Source organism: Pleurodeles waltl, chromosome 4_1, assembly GCF_031143425.1.
Source record: "Pleurodeles waltl isolate 20211129_DDA chromosome 4_1, aPleWal1.hap1.20221129, whole genome shotgun sequence".
Classification (NCBI taxonomy): Eukaryota; Metazoa; Chordata; class Amphibia; order Caudata; family Salamandridae; genus Pleurodeles; species Pleurodeles waltl.
This window is the reverse complement of record NC_090442.1, coordinates 204,307,772-204,322,709: the sequence shown is the minus strand read 5'-3', so window position 1 is coordinate 204,322,709 and position 14,938 is coordinate 204,307,772. Positions and strand designations below refer to the sequence as shown.

The 14,938-nt window shown below is 42.1% G+C and overlaps 1 protein-coding gene across 1 annotated transcript in view; it reads right to left on the bottom strand.

Moving 5' to 3' along the window:
* Positions 1-14,938, bottom strand: part of LOC138287578 (sodium- and chloride-dependent GABA transporter 2-like) — a 633,422-nt gene that overhangs the window by 505,512 nt on the left and 112,972 nt on the right. Inside the window, exon 3 of the mRNA XM_069228136.1 lies at positions 13,618-13,758. Coding sequence (XP_069084237.1) covers positions 13,618-13,758 — 141 coding nt within the window. The remainder of the gene's footprint in view (positions 1-13,617; positions 13,759-14,938) is intronic.

Sequence of the window (14,938 nt, the reverse complement as noted above, 5' to 3'; positions counted from 1 at the left end):
CCCACTTCCACCTCTCAATCCATGCTTGCCTACCAGAAAGTCATTCTCAAGCTACTTTTACAAATTGGCCTACCTAAATGTCCACTGTGAACTCTGCTCACAAACGTTCCTCTCATCACACACAGTGGAATTACTTTGTCTGATGTGTACAATAATCCTTTTTTCTAAGGATAACTCTGAACTCATTTTTGCAAAAGCTTGTAATTCAACTGTTAAATAACTTTCCACAGGCCACTCCAACTCCAACTTTCATTTCACTTTTCTTCTGTAAAACCACTGTTGTCATAGTCATATATCTGTGTGCTACACACTCAATCTTTCATAGTATTTACTTCTCCCTCAGTGCTTACATCCATAGATGTCATAGACATAAAATTCATTCTCATGTTTTTCCTACCTCCAACATGTTCAATTGTGAAATAATACTCCAGCAATTTGGTTCTGAACCTAAGAATTCTAGCTGTAGCTCTGTATGAAAGCAAATTAGAAAAAGCTTAAAGTAAATATATTATAAATAAGGGATATATGATCTGTTCTTAGTGCACATTTCTGACCCCATAGAAAATTATTGATTCTTTTCCCAGCCCAAGTACATGCTAATAATTCCTTATCAATGACAGCATAGAATTTCTCCACATCCTTCAAGACCCTCGATGCAAAGACACCAGTGGATTCCGTCGCATCACCATGCTGAGGAACCACAACACATAACTCTGTTAAAGTGTTTTTATTATTCTGAAAATTATTTCCTAATTCAGATAAGTTAATGTTGGCATGATTAGACAGAATTCATCTTGCGCTGACATCTATTCCTAATTGCAGAAAAAAAAGTTGCACTTTTAATTCACGTAAATGAACCATCTCAACGTGCTTTTCTATTTTGGCAAATCAGCGAAATAGAAGCCTAATCCATGTTCTCTGTATTGATATATTATACTAATTTATGTTCCTCTCGAGGACTCCATATCCAAGATGTTCCTCTTTTTGTAACTTTCAAGGTTCTTTGTATGTGCCTTTCCTAGAGACCATTATTTAGTTTAACTGTATTTCAATATTATTTACTGCAATTTCCTTCATTTTCTATGCAAATCTCATTCATTAATATGCATCAGAAGTCGGTGTTTGTAAATGTATCTTATTAAATGTATCATATGCATTAGGATATTCATTGGATTACTAGAATGATGCATTGCTAGCTCAACCCTATTATGTCACATCTCACCATGGAATGTGTAAGACTTTGTTGTGGGTACACTAGCACATCCAGGAGTTGATTACAGTAAGGTGCTGTTGCTTAAAAAATTCAGACATATTTGGATATATTGATTACATCCCTGAATATCAAGTTTGCATTTGTCCTGCCATTGATTAAGTTTGACCAATGACTTTGTGTTTCACTACTGCGCATATTAGTTGCTCAATGTTCACCAGTAGCACATTGTATGTTTTGTTCAGTTGAGCCGCCTATTGGCTTTGACATGGCATTAGCCATTACTTTCTGTATTCAGTTTAGCCGCCTATGGGCTTTGACATTGCATTAGCCATTACATTCTGTATTCTGCCTATTGGCTTTGACATGCTGTATTCAGTCTAGCTACCTATTGGCTTTGACATGATATTATACATTGCATTTTGTATTCAGCTCAGCTGCCTATTGGCTTTGATATGACATTAGACATTGCATTTGATATTTAGGTTAGCTGCCTATTGCCTTTAACGTGGAGTTAGACATTGCAGTTGAGAATCCAAGCTGTATTTTTCCAAGCTGTGTTTTTGCACAAGATGAACCAAGCTGTTTTCTTCTCACAGTAGACTAGACCTGATAAGAGAGGGTACACTGGGTGTTTTTCTCTCCGCTTGAGCTTGGGAAGAGGAGCAGTCTAGGAGATCTGGCCAGTCTCCAAAGGCTTGCGTAGTTTTCCCGAGTCTGAGAGGAGGGGGCACACCTTTGTAACGGATGTCACAGGCTTCAGAGAATTAGATTCGAATCTGCCTGACTTCGTGCTGGAACTAGGCGCCAGTTGCCAGCATCCCGTGTGGGTAGATATATCTCTTTGTCGCAGTTGACAAGGAGTCATCAACTTGCAGACCCTAGAAAGATGAAGCTGTAAATAGTTTCTCACACAGTGAAGTATTTGTTTTGCTTTGCATTCAATATCTTATAAATATAACCTGCTGTGTATATTGCAAACTGTGCATTAACATGTACTTGAAAACTACTGATTCGTCATTTACGAAATAGCGGTTGGGGAAGAATTAACAACAATAAAAGTCTTCTTTGAACTCAGAAGTGCATTCCTGATATGTTATGTAAGTGCTGAAAACGAGATAAGTAGTGAAGCACTACATTTGGTACCAGGAGTGGGGTCGTTAAGAGGCGGTTAAGGGGTTTGACGAATTAGTAGATTTCTACGTGCACACTTTAAAAGTGTAATTGTTTTTGTTGTTTGGAGAATTACAGAAATTGTTTTCTGTTGTTTGGAGAATCACAGAAGCACGGCAGACCATGTTTGAAAATGCATGTGTTGTTAAACTGCCCGATGGTGCTATGAAAAACTGTGAATTGATTTCTGTTGTTTGGAGAATTACAGAAGCACGGCAGACCATGTTTGAAAATGCATGTGTAGCTAAACTGCCTGATAGTGCTTTGAGAAATAGTTTTTATTGTGATAAAGCATATTTAGAAAATGTGCCTTTTGGAAGCAATGATGACAGAAAGGTTTGGATACCTTTATCTGCTTGCAGAGAAATGCAAGAGAAATGTAGGCAGTTGGAATATGAAAATGAGAATTTACGTGAGCAAATTTGCCAGAATACATTAATTCAAGATAATGCTGAAAGTTATAAAAATGCTGTTTTAGAAGAATCTTTCTTTTCCCATTCCAGTAATGAGGGGGTTAAGACAGCTTCGAGCTGCTCTGACCCTTTGTGTGAGCCAGGGTTTTTGGCAGTGAAAGCACATTCCTTAACTGATAACACGGACGAGAACGAGAGAGCTCAGAATGTGATTTACGAGTTACCGTTGCAGAATGAAGTAAAAAGAAAGATTTTAGGGTTGTTTACTGTTTGTATTAAGCAAGAGACACCGAGTTTCATTAGTTTGTTTGATTTTTGGAAACAGAATAGCCCTCATTTGAGTGAAATCCTAACACTTTGGTATATGGTCACTGTGAAAAATAATATGCAGCTGCGCGCTTGTGATTTGGCAAATGAAATAATGCAGACTTTAGGTTTCTGCGCAGTGCAAGAGGAAAATACTGATGTACATGTAAATCATGAACAGGGAAAGAAAATAGTGCCACTAGCTAGGATCATGCACTGGATCTGGTACTTGCAAGACAGGGCTAGAGTACCACAGGTAAAAGAGTCACTAGTGAAATTGTGTGCACCATTTGAATTCGTGTCCACTGAAGATAAAAAGCATGTTTGTTTTACTAATGATTTATTGACTGAAATGTTATTTTATGGCACAGGAGAAGGAACAGCGTTGTACAATGTGTGTCAGATTTTAAAGCAAGAGCTACGTGAGATGTGTCATTTTTACGCTGATTCTTGGTTCATTGCCAGTGGTTTAGCCGTTTGTTTTTCCACATGGCTTGCACCTAACTGGTTCAATTCCCTTGCAGATGTTAATGAGAAAATTTCAGAGAGAGAAATGTACACCCAGAATTCTGCCTTAGTGGGGATGGCTAAGTGGGTGCCCCAGAAATGTGAACAGCTGGGAGAAAAAACCACTTACAGGTGGGCAGAGATGAGAGAGATGCACATTCCCCTAGATTTGAAAGAAACTGTGCAGCACGCACAAAAGCAATCTGTTATGCAAGCAGTCATAGAGCAGTTGGGGAGAGGAAAGTTACCAGGACAGAAATGGCAAATTGAGCAGGTTTTAGGGAGAGTGATTGCTGCAAATTACCAAGGAAAAATCGAAATTATGCTGATAACTAGAAAAGAATCTGATTCATTCATACAAATTGGAGACAGAATGGCCCAACTTGTCAAAAGTGCAGTGAATGGAGGTTTGGTAAAGAATGAGTCTGCCCCAGGCCCTTCTGACAGTGCAAGAAAAGGGAAGCTGTGGTGCAGCAGATAAAAACCTCAGTGCTGAGGTGTGGGTTAAAGTCCCAGATAATCCTCCAGAATCTGCAGAAAATATAACAAAGGGCCCCAAAAACGTCCTGCTGATTATAAAACAGGGAAAGAAAGAGGAAGGGTGCAGTTTAAATGACAAATGTTATTTGCAAGAAAAGTCATACTTGTTTCTTTTACAGATCCTACCACGTTTTGCCACTGTCCCTGAGTGTGCTGTGTGGTCCCCCTTCCGGTGTGTGCGTGTGGGGTCGGGGAAGGGACCGAACCCCCAACCTGAACCTGGCTGAGTAAAGTGCCATCACCATGGATCCATTTTGCGCAAACTGCGCCTTCAGTTCAAGTTCAACTTGTTTGATTGCATTCTTCCACTGGAACTAAGCTGTGTTTTTTTTTTTTTTTTTTTTCCTTCTCGTATGGAACTCTGACTTTTGCTTACCTTCCAGCAAACCTTTCAGATGGACCGTGCACCTTTACATGAGTAGAACCCATGCCACATCAAATTGCTAACACTGTTGAATTAGAGACACTATAATCTCATTCAGTCTTTTCTGTGTAGAGGTATTTGAGGTGAAAGGTTATGGCATCTATATGTTAATCCACTTCTATTGCTTTACAGGGATTGCTTTGATCATTCAAATCTGACTTGCTGATAATGTTTTTTTTGTTTTGTTTGAAACAAGAGATATGTGAAACAAAAATTCATTGGTAAAAGGGTGGAATGTCCTGCCATTGATTAAGTTTGACCAATGACTTTGTGTCTCACTACTGCGCATATTAGTTGCTCAATGTTCACCAGTAGCACATTGTATGTTTTGTTCAGTTGAGCCGCCTATTGCCTTTGACATGGCATTAGCCATTACTTTCTGTATTCAGTTTAGCCGCCTATGGGCTTTGACATTGCATTAGCCATTACATTCTGTATTCTGCCTATTGGCTTTGACATGCTGTATTCAGTCTAGCTACCTATTGGCTTTGACATGATATTATACATTGCATTTTGTATTCAGCTCAGCTGCCTATTGGCTTTGATATGACATTAGACATTGCATTTGATATTTAGGTTAGCTGCCTATTGCCTTTAACGTGGAGTTAGACATTGCAGTTGAGAATCCAAGCTGTATTTTTCCAAGCTGTGTTTTTGCACAAGATGAACCAAGCTGTTTTCTTCTCACAGTAGACTAGACCTGATAAGATAGGGTACACTGGGTGTTTTTCTCTCCGCTTGAGCTTGGGAAGAGGAGCAGTCTAGGAGATCTGGCCAGTCTCCAAAGGCTTGCGTAGTTTTCCCGAGTCTGAGAGGAGGGGGCACACCTTTGTAACGGATGTCACAGGCTTCAGAGAATTAGATTCGAATCTGCCTGACTTCATGCTGGAACTAGGCGCCAGTTGCCAGCATCCCGTGTGGGTAGATATATCTCTTTCTCGCAGTTGACAAGGAGTCATCAACTTGCAGACCCTAGAAAGATGAAGCTGTAAATAGTTTCTCACACGGTGAAGTATTTGTTTTGCTTTGCATTCAATATCTTATAAATATAACCTGCTGTGTATATTGCAAACTGTGCATTAACATGTGCTTGAAATCTACTGATTCGTCATTTACGAAATAGCGGTTGGGGAAGAATTAACAACAATAAAAGTCTTCTTTGAACTCAGAAGTGCATTCCTGATATGTTATGTAAGTGCTGAAAACGAGATAAGTAGTGAAGCACTACAGCATTAACCAATGCTTGTTAAACGTCTAATTTATCATAACCTATGCTTGTTGATTATGCACATTGTATTCCACCTGCTAAACGTTTGCCAATGGAAACTGCCAAAACATGTTCTCTTCACAATGTGATCTGTATTGAACATGTGCCACAATCAGGAGGATAATTGCTAATTTCCTTAACGGTCAGCCAACTGCCTTTCCACCTGTTCCAACTTTAACTGCCAAAACATGTGTTCTTCACAATGTGATCTGTATTGAACACGTGCCACCATAAGGAGTATAATTGCTCATTTCCTTAACAAGCAATCAACTGCCAAATAGCACATGTGCACATTTGCTTATTGAAGGATGCTTCTGAGTCTGAGCTCTTGCTTGGCTTCATGCATATTGCTCTGCTTACCTGTTTCCAGTCAAGTCAAATTCTTTGTCCTCCAGCCTGCTTCCAGGGGAGTTCCAGTGCAAGTCAAGTTTCTTGTCTTCCAGCCTGCCCCAGTCTAGTTCCCCTGCCTCTCCAACCAGCTTCCAGTCCAGTTCCAGCATTTCTCTTCCTCCGGACAGCCTCCAGTTTAGTTCCGGCGCTCCTCCCCCTCCGGTCTGCTTCCTCTCCTCTTCCGTCTTCTACCTACAATCCTGTATTTCCTGTAAAAGAGGAAATGTTAAGAAAACCCAGTTTGGGTTCTTCTGAAATTTTCAAGCAAGTAACTTCATTTCAAGGTAAAGAAATATTTACCGCTTAAATGAAACAAAGCAGAGCTCTGTCTTGTAGAATATTTATGACAATAAGAACTTGTGTGATTTATAGTTTGAGTGGGAATCCAAGATACTGCTAAAAAAACATTAAGGAAATATGTATTTCCTGTAACAAGCTCTCTCCTGACAACTAGGAGGTCGGCAATGGAGCATTTTATCAAAAATATTTTGACAAGAGATTATGCCAGAATACAAAGAATCTCTATAGTCAAGTTGATTGTTTTTGAGTTTGGACATTGCTTCAGAGCCCTGAAAGTATTGTATAAAGAGGAAAAGACTTGTTCAGTCTTATAGAAATCTATGCACAATGTGTGAACAATAAGTGACATTGTGCAGTAATTTATGCACATTCAATGTAGTAATGAAGTAATTATTTTGCAGCCCAGAATCCCAAAAACCAAGAACTCAGTGTTTTGAGAAATCAAAAGTCCTAAGGCCCAACACGACACACAGTTCAGGGTCCAGCAGTTTGATTCTGCAGTCCACGAAGCAGAAGCTGTTATTTTCTCTTTTTCTCTTGCCAAAACAGCCTTCCCCTTGAGGACTTGTGAGAGGGCAATGTACTCTTCATCACGGTCACATTAATCCTCACAGGGATTGGGGAACTGTCATCACCCCATCGGAACGCCTGGAATTCAGATGAGTGTCTCACACAGAACAGAAAGCCAAGTCACAACATTAAAGTTCCCTTGGGGGCGAAGTCATCATATATCAACCCTTTTGTTTATTTTAATAAGAGGATCAGCAGTCCACTGTGATGCAAATCATCTTGATGAGATCTGTCGGGAAAATGTGCTGCACCTAGGGCCTGATTTAAAATGTGGCGGATGGGTTACTCCATCACAATGGTGACGGAGATCCCGTCCGACCAAAATCTAAATCGCATAGGTTATAATCAGATTTATATTTCAGCGGGTGGGATTTCCATCACCATTGTGATGGAGTAACCCGTCTGCCAAGTTGTATATCAGGCTTATAGTTCTTTTGTAATGTTGTCAAAACCTTGGCTTTGTTCCTTGATGCATACACATTTTTCCTTTTTCTTTAAAAGCTTAGAGCTTGGTTCAGTTTTATCTGCAAAATTGTGAGTAAACTTAGAGTAACACAAACACCGAAAGAGAACATTACTTCCTTTTTGTTGGTGGGTTTAAATGCATTTTCATAGGCTTTTATTAGACTATTTTTGTGCTTAATGCCATTACCTGTCAATGTAAGCCCTAAATATTCAATCTGTCATTTGGCAACAATGCATTTGTCCTTTCTCAACTGCACTCCATTATCTTTCAGGATTTGCAAAACATCTTTCACTTTATTATTAAGATCAGCTCTTTATTTACTAGAAATGAGAATATCAACTTGGGTTATCATTAACTCTTTCATTCATGTGTAGAGATTAGCCATAAACCCCTGAATTACTGCAGTCCATGATGACTACCCAAAAGGCAGCCTGCAGAATTGAAAAATACCATCTGGTGTTGTAAAGGTTATTCAGTGACGACACTCTTCTTCTGGAGAAACCTGATTATTAGCTGATTTTAAATAAGTTAAATGAAAATACATTCTTCCTATATTGTAGCTAGCAAGTCTTCAATGCTCAGTAGAGGATGTTCATCCAACCAAATCTCTCTATTAAAAATGCATAGGTCGATATGTACTCTCAAAATATTTTAAACCCTTTTTGGTAACCACTATTGGCAATACACAGAATGATGACTCTATTGGTTTGATTATCTTCTGTTTGCGCATCTTATCTAAAAACTCTGTCAAACTCTTGCCTCATACTTAAAGGAACAGATAGCGCATCCCCTGAGTTAAATTTTTGTTCAAATGACTTCAATTCACCCAACTCTTCAACAAATGCATCTTGCAATTCATGTAAGGTACCTTCAATGTCAAGTAATGTTTCTTCATCAATACCTCACCTCATCCACAGAGCTCACCTCATCCATTTCACAAATGTAGTCTGAAAAAAACTCTCTCTCTGATCCCTTTCCCCTCTCTACTGTAACCTGTATAGATTTTTCTGGTTTAAGACTCATATCTAAAATAAGTTGATGTCCTAAACCCAAAGTATGTTGTCTTTTTCCAGTAACATAAACTTTGCATCAGATTTAATTCCCAATATACTAGAATTTGCCCTAGAATAACTTTCCAAGACAATCTGTTGTCTACTGTGAGCCGCAGGAGTGATATTGGGTGGTTCTAATGTATATTTGGGCCATAACATGATAGCAACTAAACCTTTCCACATTATGGTGAACTTAGCCCCAGAATGAATCAAAAACATCCACAATCTCACTCTTATATCTTTCACCATTTCCAATATGTTCCCGTCTCAGACTCCCTTGTTCATGTATCTTGTATTTTTTTACACATCTTCACAAAAATCCCACATTTTCTACAAGTACTGCCCATAGTATGAAAACATTCAGATTTTTCTACATGTCTAGGAGATCCACATATTTAACACATATGACTAGCTGCCTGTTTGCTTCTATATATAATATTTCACTTTGTTATCATATTTCCTAAACATTTTTTACAGCAGTATTCACCCTAATATCTGTGTGATTGAGCTCCCTGGCTTCTCTCTGTGAAGACTGAATATCATTTGCAATGTCCACTGTGACTCGAATGGGTAACAAACACGCTTTAATTTTAAAATGGTGCTGTATGGCAGGCTTGCACCTGTAGGTACTGTAGGCATAGCCACATGCAATGTGGGTACTGTTGTATGATTCTTGGGCACTAAATATGTCCTTGGCATATTAATTCAATATCTGCAAGGCCTGGACACAAATCACTTCAAATGAGTCTTGCAGGCATGGGCACTGGGCAAGGAGCAGTGCCAAATACCAACTCAGAGGTAAGTAACACCTGCCATATTATGCCTTTTGGATACTGTAAACAATGGATAAAGTATACAAGTAAAAAAACCAGAAATAGAGGTTATGGTTTTCTATTAAAATTACAACTACAACCTATGCTACAGATTTCGTGAAAAAAATCTTTTGTTTATAATTCAAAACCTACAAAACAGTGAAACTCAGCAATTATAGTCTGGTATGCCACAATAACTCCAATGTGCAGGTACCACAAAATTACATAACCAATGACATTACATACATTATCACCAATTACATAATCATTGATTTCTCAACGGGATAGGGCACATCAGGGCCTTATTATTAATTTTTCTCATGATGTCTTTCTAAATCATAAAATTCTTCAAGCTTTCCAGCCAGATGAAGCTATAATGCCCTTCTACCCACACCATCATGAGGATTTATACTGCCACATTCCCATCTGAAGTTCTCCACCCTATTTAACAAGCCAACCCCAACAGGTTTCCCAAAGTTCCCTCTCCATCAAGACTTCAGAGACGTTATGGCCCTCATTATGACCCTGGTGGTCCGAAGACCACCAGGGCCGCAGTGGCAGTCTTACCACCGACGGGCCGGCAGTGAAAACTGCCACATTATGAGTGTGGTGGTTTGGCCTCTGCCAAACCGCCACATCCACGCTGGTTCCGCCATGGCAGATGGATAGCTGGGCCGGAGATCAGCATCTTGTCCACTGAAGACCGCTGGCGGTATCATGAGCCTCCTTTCTGCCATGGTTTCGACAACGGTAGCACCGCCATGAAAACCCTGGCAGAAAGGCTACCGGTGACAGGAAATTTATTTCCTGTTGCTGGCAGACGACTACCCCAATCCCACCTACAATTACAATATCCCCCATCATCCCCTTCCATAACAGCACCCCCTCCCCCACCACCCCTTCCATAACAGCACCACCCTTCCCTAACCCCCTTCCATAACAGCACCTCCTTACCCCACCCTCCCTTCCATAACAGCACCCCCTCCCCGCATACACGCACACGTGCAGACACACCCTCATGCACCCTGCATACACTCATTCACGAACACTTACACACATGCATTCATTCACATGCATACGTACATTTACTCACATGCATACAAACACGCATTCGCTCACATGCATACATACACTCATTCCCTCACATGCATACATACATGCATTCAATCAATCAATCAATCAGTCATTTGTAGAGTGTGCTACTCACCCGCTAGGGTCTCAAGGCGCTGAGGGGAGAGAAGGGGGGGTGCTACTGCTCGAACAGCCAGGTCATGAGGCGTTTCCTGAAGATCAGTAGGTCCTGGGTCTGACGTGGGTGGACTGGGAGTGAGTTGCAGGTCTTGGCGGCGAGGTGGGAGAACAATCTGTCGCCGGCTGTAATTTGGTGGATGCGAGGGACGGTGGTGAGGGTGCGGTTGGCGGAGCCGAGTTTGACAGTGGGGAGTGTAGAAGGTGAGTCGCTTGTTGAGGTAGGCAGGGCCAACATTGTGGAGTGCTTTGTGAGTGTGGATTAGGAGCTTGAAGGTGATCTTCTTGTTGACAGGGAGCCAGTGTAGATCTCTCAGGTGGGTTGAGATGTGGTTGTGGTGTGGGATGTCGAGGATGAGACGTGCGGAGGCATTTTGTATACGCTGCAGTGTTTTCTGGAGCTTGGCCGTAGTTCCCGCGTAGAGAGCGTTGCCATAGTTCAGTCTGCTGCTGACGAGGGCCTGGGTGACCGTCCTTCTGGTTTTGGTGGGGATACACCTGAAGATCTTGTGGAGCATGTGGAGGGTGGTGAAGCAGGAAGATGAGACGGCGTTGACTTGCTGGGTCATGGTGAGCGATGAGCCTAAGATGAATTCCATGTTGTGTGCGTGGTTGGTGTGCGTCGGTGCGGTTCCTAGGGTGGCCAGCCACCAGGAGTCATCCCAGGCGGAGAGGTTGGAACCGAGGATGAGGATCTCTGTCTTGTCTAAATTCAGTTTCAGGCGGCTGCTCTCCATCCAGTTGGCGATGGCCTTTTATCCGTCATGGAGGTTGCTTTTGGCAGTGGCGGGGTCTTTGGTGAGTGAGAGGATCAGCTGGGTGTCATCGGCGTTGGAGATGATGTCGAGGTTGTAGGATCGGACGATGTAGGTGAGCGGTGCCATGTAGATGTTAAAAAGGGTCAGACTATGTGAGGATCCTTGGGGAACGCCGCAGATGGTCTTGGTGGCTTCAGAAAGGAAGGGAGGGAGGCGGACTCTTTGGGTTCTGCCGGAGATGAAGGATGTGATCCAGTCCAGGGCTTTGTGGTGGATCCCTGCATCGTAGAGGCATGTGCAAAGGGTGTGGTGGCAGACGGTCTCGAAGGCAGCGGAGAGATCTAGGAGGATAAAGGCCGCAGTTTTGCCTTTGTCCAGCATGGTCCTGATGTCGTCGGTTGCGGCGATGAGGGTGGTCTCGGTGCTGTGGTTGCTACGAAAACTGGATTGAGAAGTGTCCAGCATGTTGTTGTCTTCAAGGAAGCGGGTCAGTTGATCGTTGAAGATCTTTTCGATGACCTTCGCCAGGAAGGGAGATGGGCTGGTAGTTCTTGAGATCACTTGGGTCTGCTTTGGGTTTCTTCAGCAGGGCATTGACTTCGGCGTGCTTCCAGCTTTCCAGGAAGATGGCGGTCTTGAAGGAGCTGTTAACGATCATATGGAGTTGGGGGGAGATGATGGAGCTTGCTTTGTTGAAGACATGGTGGGGGCAAGGGTCGGAGGGTGAGCAGAGTGGATGGTGCTCATGGTTTTGGTGGTGGTCACATCGTTGATGTGGGTCCAGGAGAACAAGAGGTTGGTGAGGCTGGGGTGCGGTTCGTTGGGGTTTGTAGTGGCAGCGGTGGTTGTGGGGGTCGAGGGGTTGAAGCTGTCATTGATGTCCGTGATCTTGCGGTGAAAGAAGGCGGAGAGGGAATCGCAGAGGTCTTGTGAGGGTGGGGTGTCATTGGAGCAGAACCTGGGGTTGGAGAGTTCCTTAACGATGTTGAAGAGCTCTTTGCTGTTGTGAGCGTTTATGTCGATGTGCTCCTTGTAGAAGGATCTCTTGGTGTTTCGGATGAATTGTTGGTGCTTGCGGATGGCAATTTTGAGGGCGGTGTGGTAGCTCTCTGTTTGTTTGCGGCGCCACTTCTTATCAATTTTCCGGCACACCTGCTTGTAGGCCTGAAGGTCGGCGGTGAATCCAATGGCCTTGGTCCTGGTGTAGCTGTTGAGGGTTCACACAAACATTTCAACACGCACTCACTTCTACAATCATACACGCATTCAAACACTTTTACACACATGCATACACACTTACATTCACACACACAGACAACACCCACTCACACACGCACTCACAACACCCCCTATCCTCCCACCCACTCCTCTGTCAGACAATCGACTTACCTTGTTTGGCGAGGAGGTCGTCCACAAGGGAACGGGAACAAGCGCTTCCACTGTTAGCAGCGCCCCACCATCAAGACAACGCCACGCTGTATTACTGCTCATAATACAGCGGGCAGAGTCCTTTTGGTGTGGTGGTGATGGCGATGGAACCGCCTCTGTGCCTCCGACCGCCAGCACGACTACTGGAGGATTTCAGCCCAAATTGTGAGAGAAATCCTTCAGTGCTCGCAATATGGTGATAGGAAGACATCCAGCACTGACGATCTTCTTCCGCCTGTCGCTCTTAGGAAAAGACCGCCAAAGTCATAATGAGGGCCTATGGGTGACTACATCTCTTGTCTTCAACTCATTGGCACCCAGAGCCATCTATCTTTCCATACCCCAAATGGCCCACATCAGCACTGCTTCCCTGATGCCTCCCTTCCTACATAAGGACTTAGAAACTGCAGTTCACAGTATTCCCTTACTCTATATAATGTCCTCTGTGTCACTCTTACTCATCAGCATCAAGTTCCATAACCTACATGATAACATTTTGAAACTGGAAAAGAGAGATTTAAAAAAAAATATATATATCAGGGGATTTCTTTCCTCGTTGGCTTACATTGAAAAGAGACAATTTGAGACGCGAAACAGCTGAAAAAAAGCCATTTTGGGCTTAAAAAGCATGAGCCTTCCACCTACATCTGATCTGTTGGCCTATATCTCATAACTATGTGCTGTGAAAATGAATCTCAAAGGTACAAGTGGTAAGAGTCTAAAGGGAAAACAAAATCTGAGAAATACAATTACCTGTGTTCCACTCATGACCACAGCTAGCCCAGGGGAGGTTTGTGGTGAATGAACTGAAGAGGTAGAAAAAGGCCCAGGCAAGAACAATTATGTAATACGTATTCATAAATATGACAATCACCAGAGAGGCGTATCCAATTCCTGAAAGACAAAGAAAATTGTGTCAAAGTAAAGCGGAAGCAATCTAAGGAATTTACAATAGCATTGTGTATGTCAAGTCTATGGGCAGCATTACAAGATGGGAATAGGCTGCCTGATAACTAGTATGAACATAGTTACCAATACCAGGGGTATCAGGGAATTATTAGGTAGGCCTTGAGGGTTCCCTCCAAAATTAGAAATAAGTGGAAGAATCAAAAATAATTTTCATTGGACATTTTCACCCAGAGAATATGGCTACTGTCATTTGCCGCAGTATCCAAGTGAGTCCTACAGACTCACCATTCACCTTGTAGTATCAGCAGGACCGGTCAGAATTAAAAGGCAACTATACCAAACTTAAAAACGCAACCCATTCACAGTAACCTACTTACTACACTCTGAGGCCAGCCACATAACCTTCCCTTCTCAACCTTTACATTTTAAATATACTGCATTACTTTCCTGCACAGATATAGCTCTTCCTCTTTGAAGTGGCTTAGTATATACTGCTTGGGGCAGGAGCAGAGGGACAGTGTGCTTCTCTTGCTCCTGCCTCTTTCTGCATTTGATGTAAAATCTTTTGACTTCTATGCGGATGTGTATAATATGGAATAAGTTATTCTGTTACAAAAACAATGCAATCCAAATAGTTCATAAAGGAACTAATACTAATATCTTATAAATAAAAGGTACAAAGAATATCATTTCTGAAATGTGATTGCAGAAAGGTAACCAAGGTAACCAAGCAAATATATAAAATATTGGGCTAGTATTAGGCAGTAGTTCTCGATGTTTTAAATGTTTTATGTCACTGGCAAAGCCATGTTGTTTGATATTGTGATATTATTCAAGCAGCATCTTTTTTAGGGATGAGTGCAAAGCGCTCTGTCCCTCTTCTAATCCCTCTTTAGGGGGATTGTAACCACACTTCAGTCACTTTCATAGGGCTTGCCTTTTAAAATCTGCTTATTTTCATTCGTGAAAGCCATGCATTCGTCAGTCCTTTTCCAGTTTTTAGCCCTCCTTGAGAGCACCGGTAAACTACTGGAAACATACGAGGCTCCATATTTTCTGAATGTTTTCTGGACTATTCTTTTTTTTTCATTTAATGTGGCAAGAAAAGTCCGGTTAGGAGTTTACAGCGCTAATAGCTCTAACTCGACGTAATGTGAGACTCTTG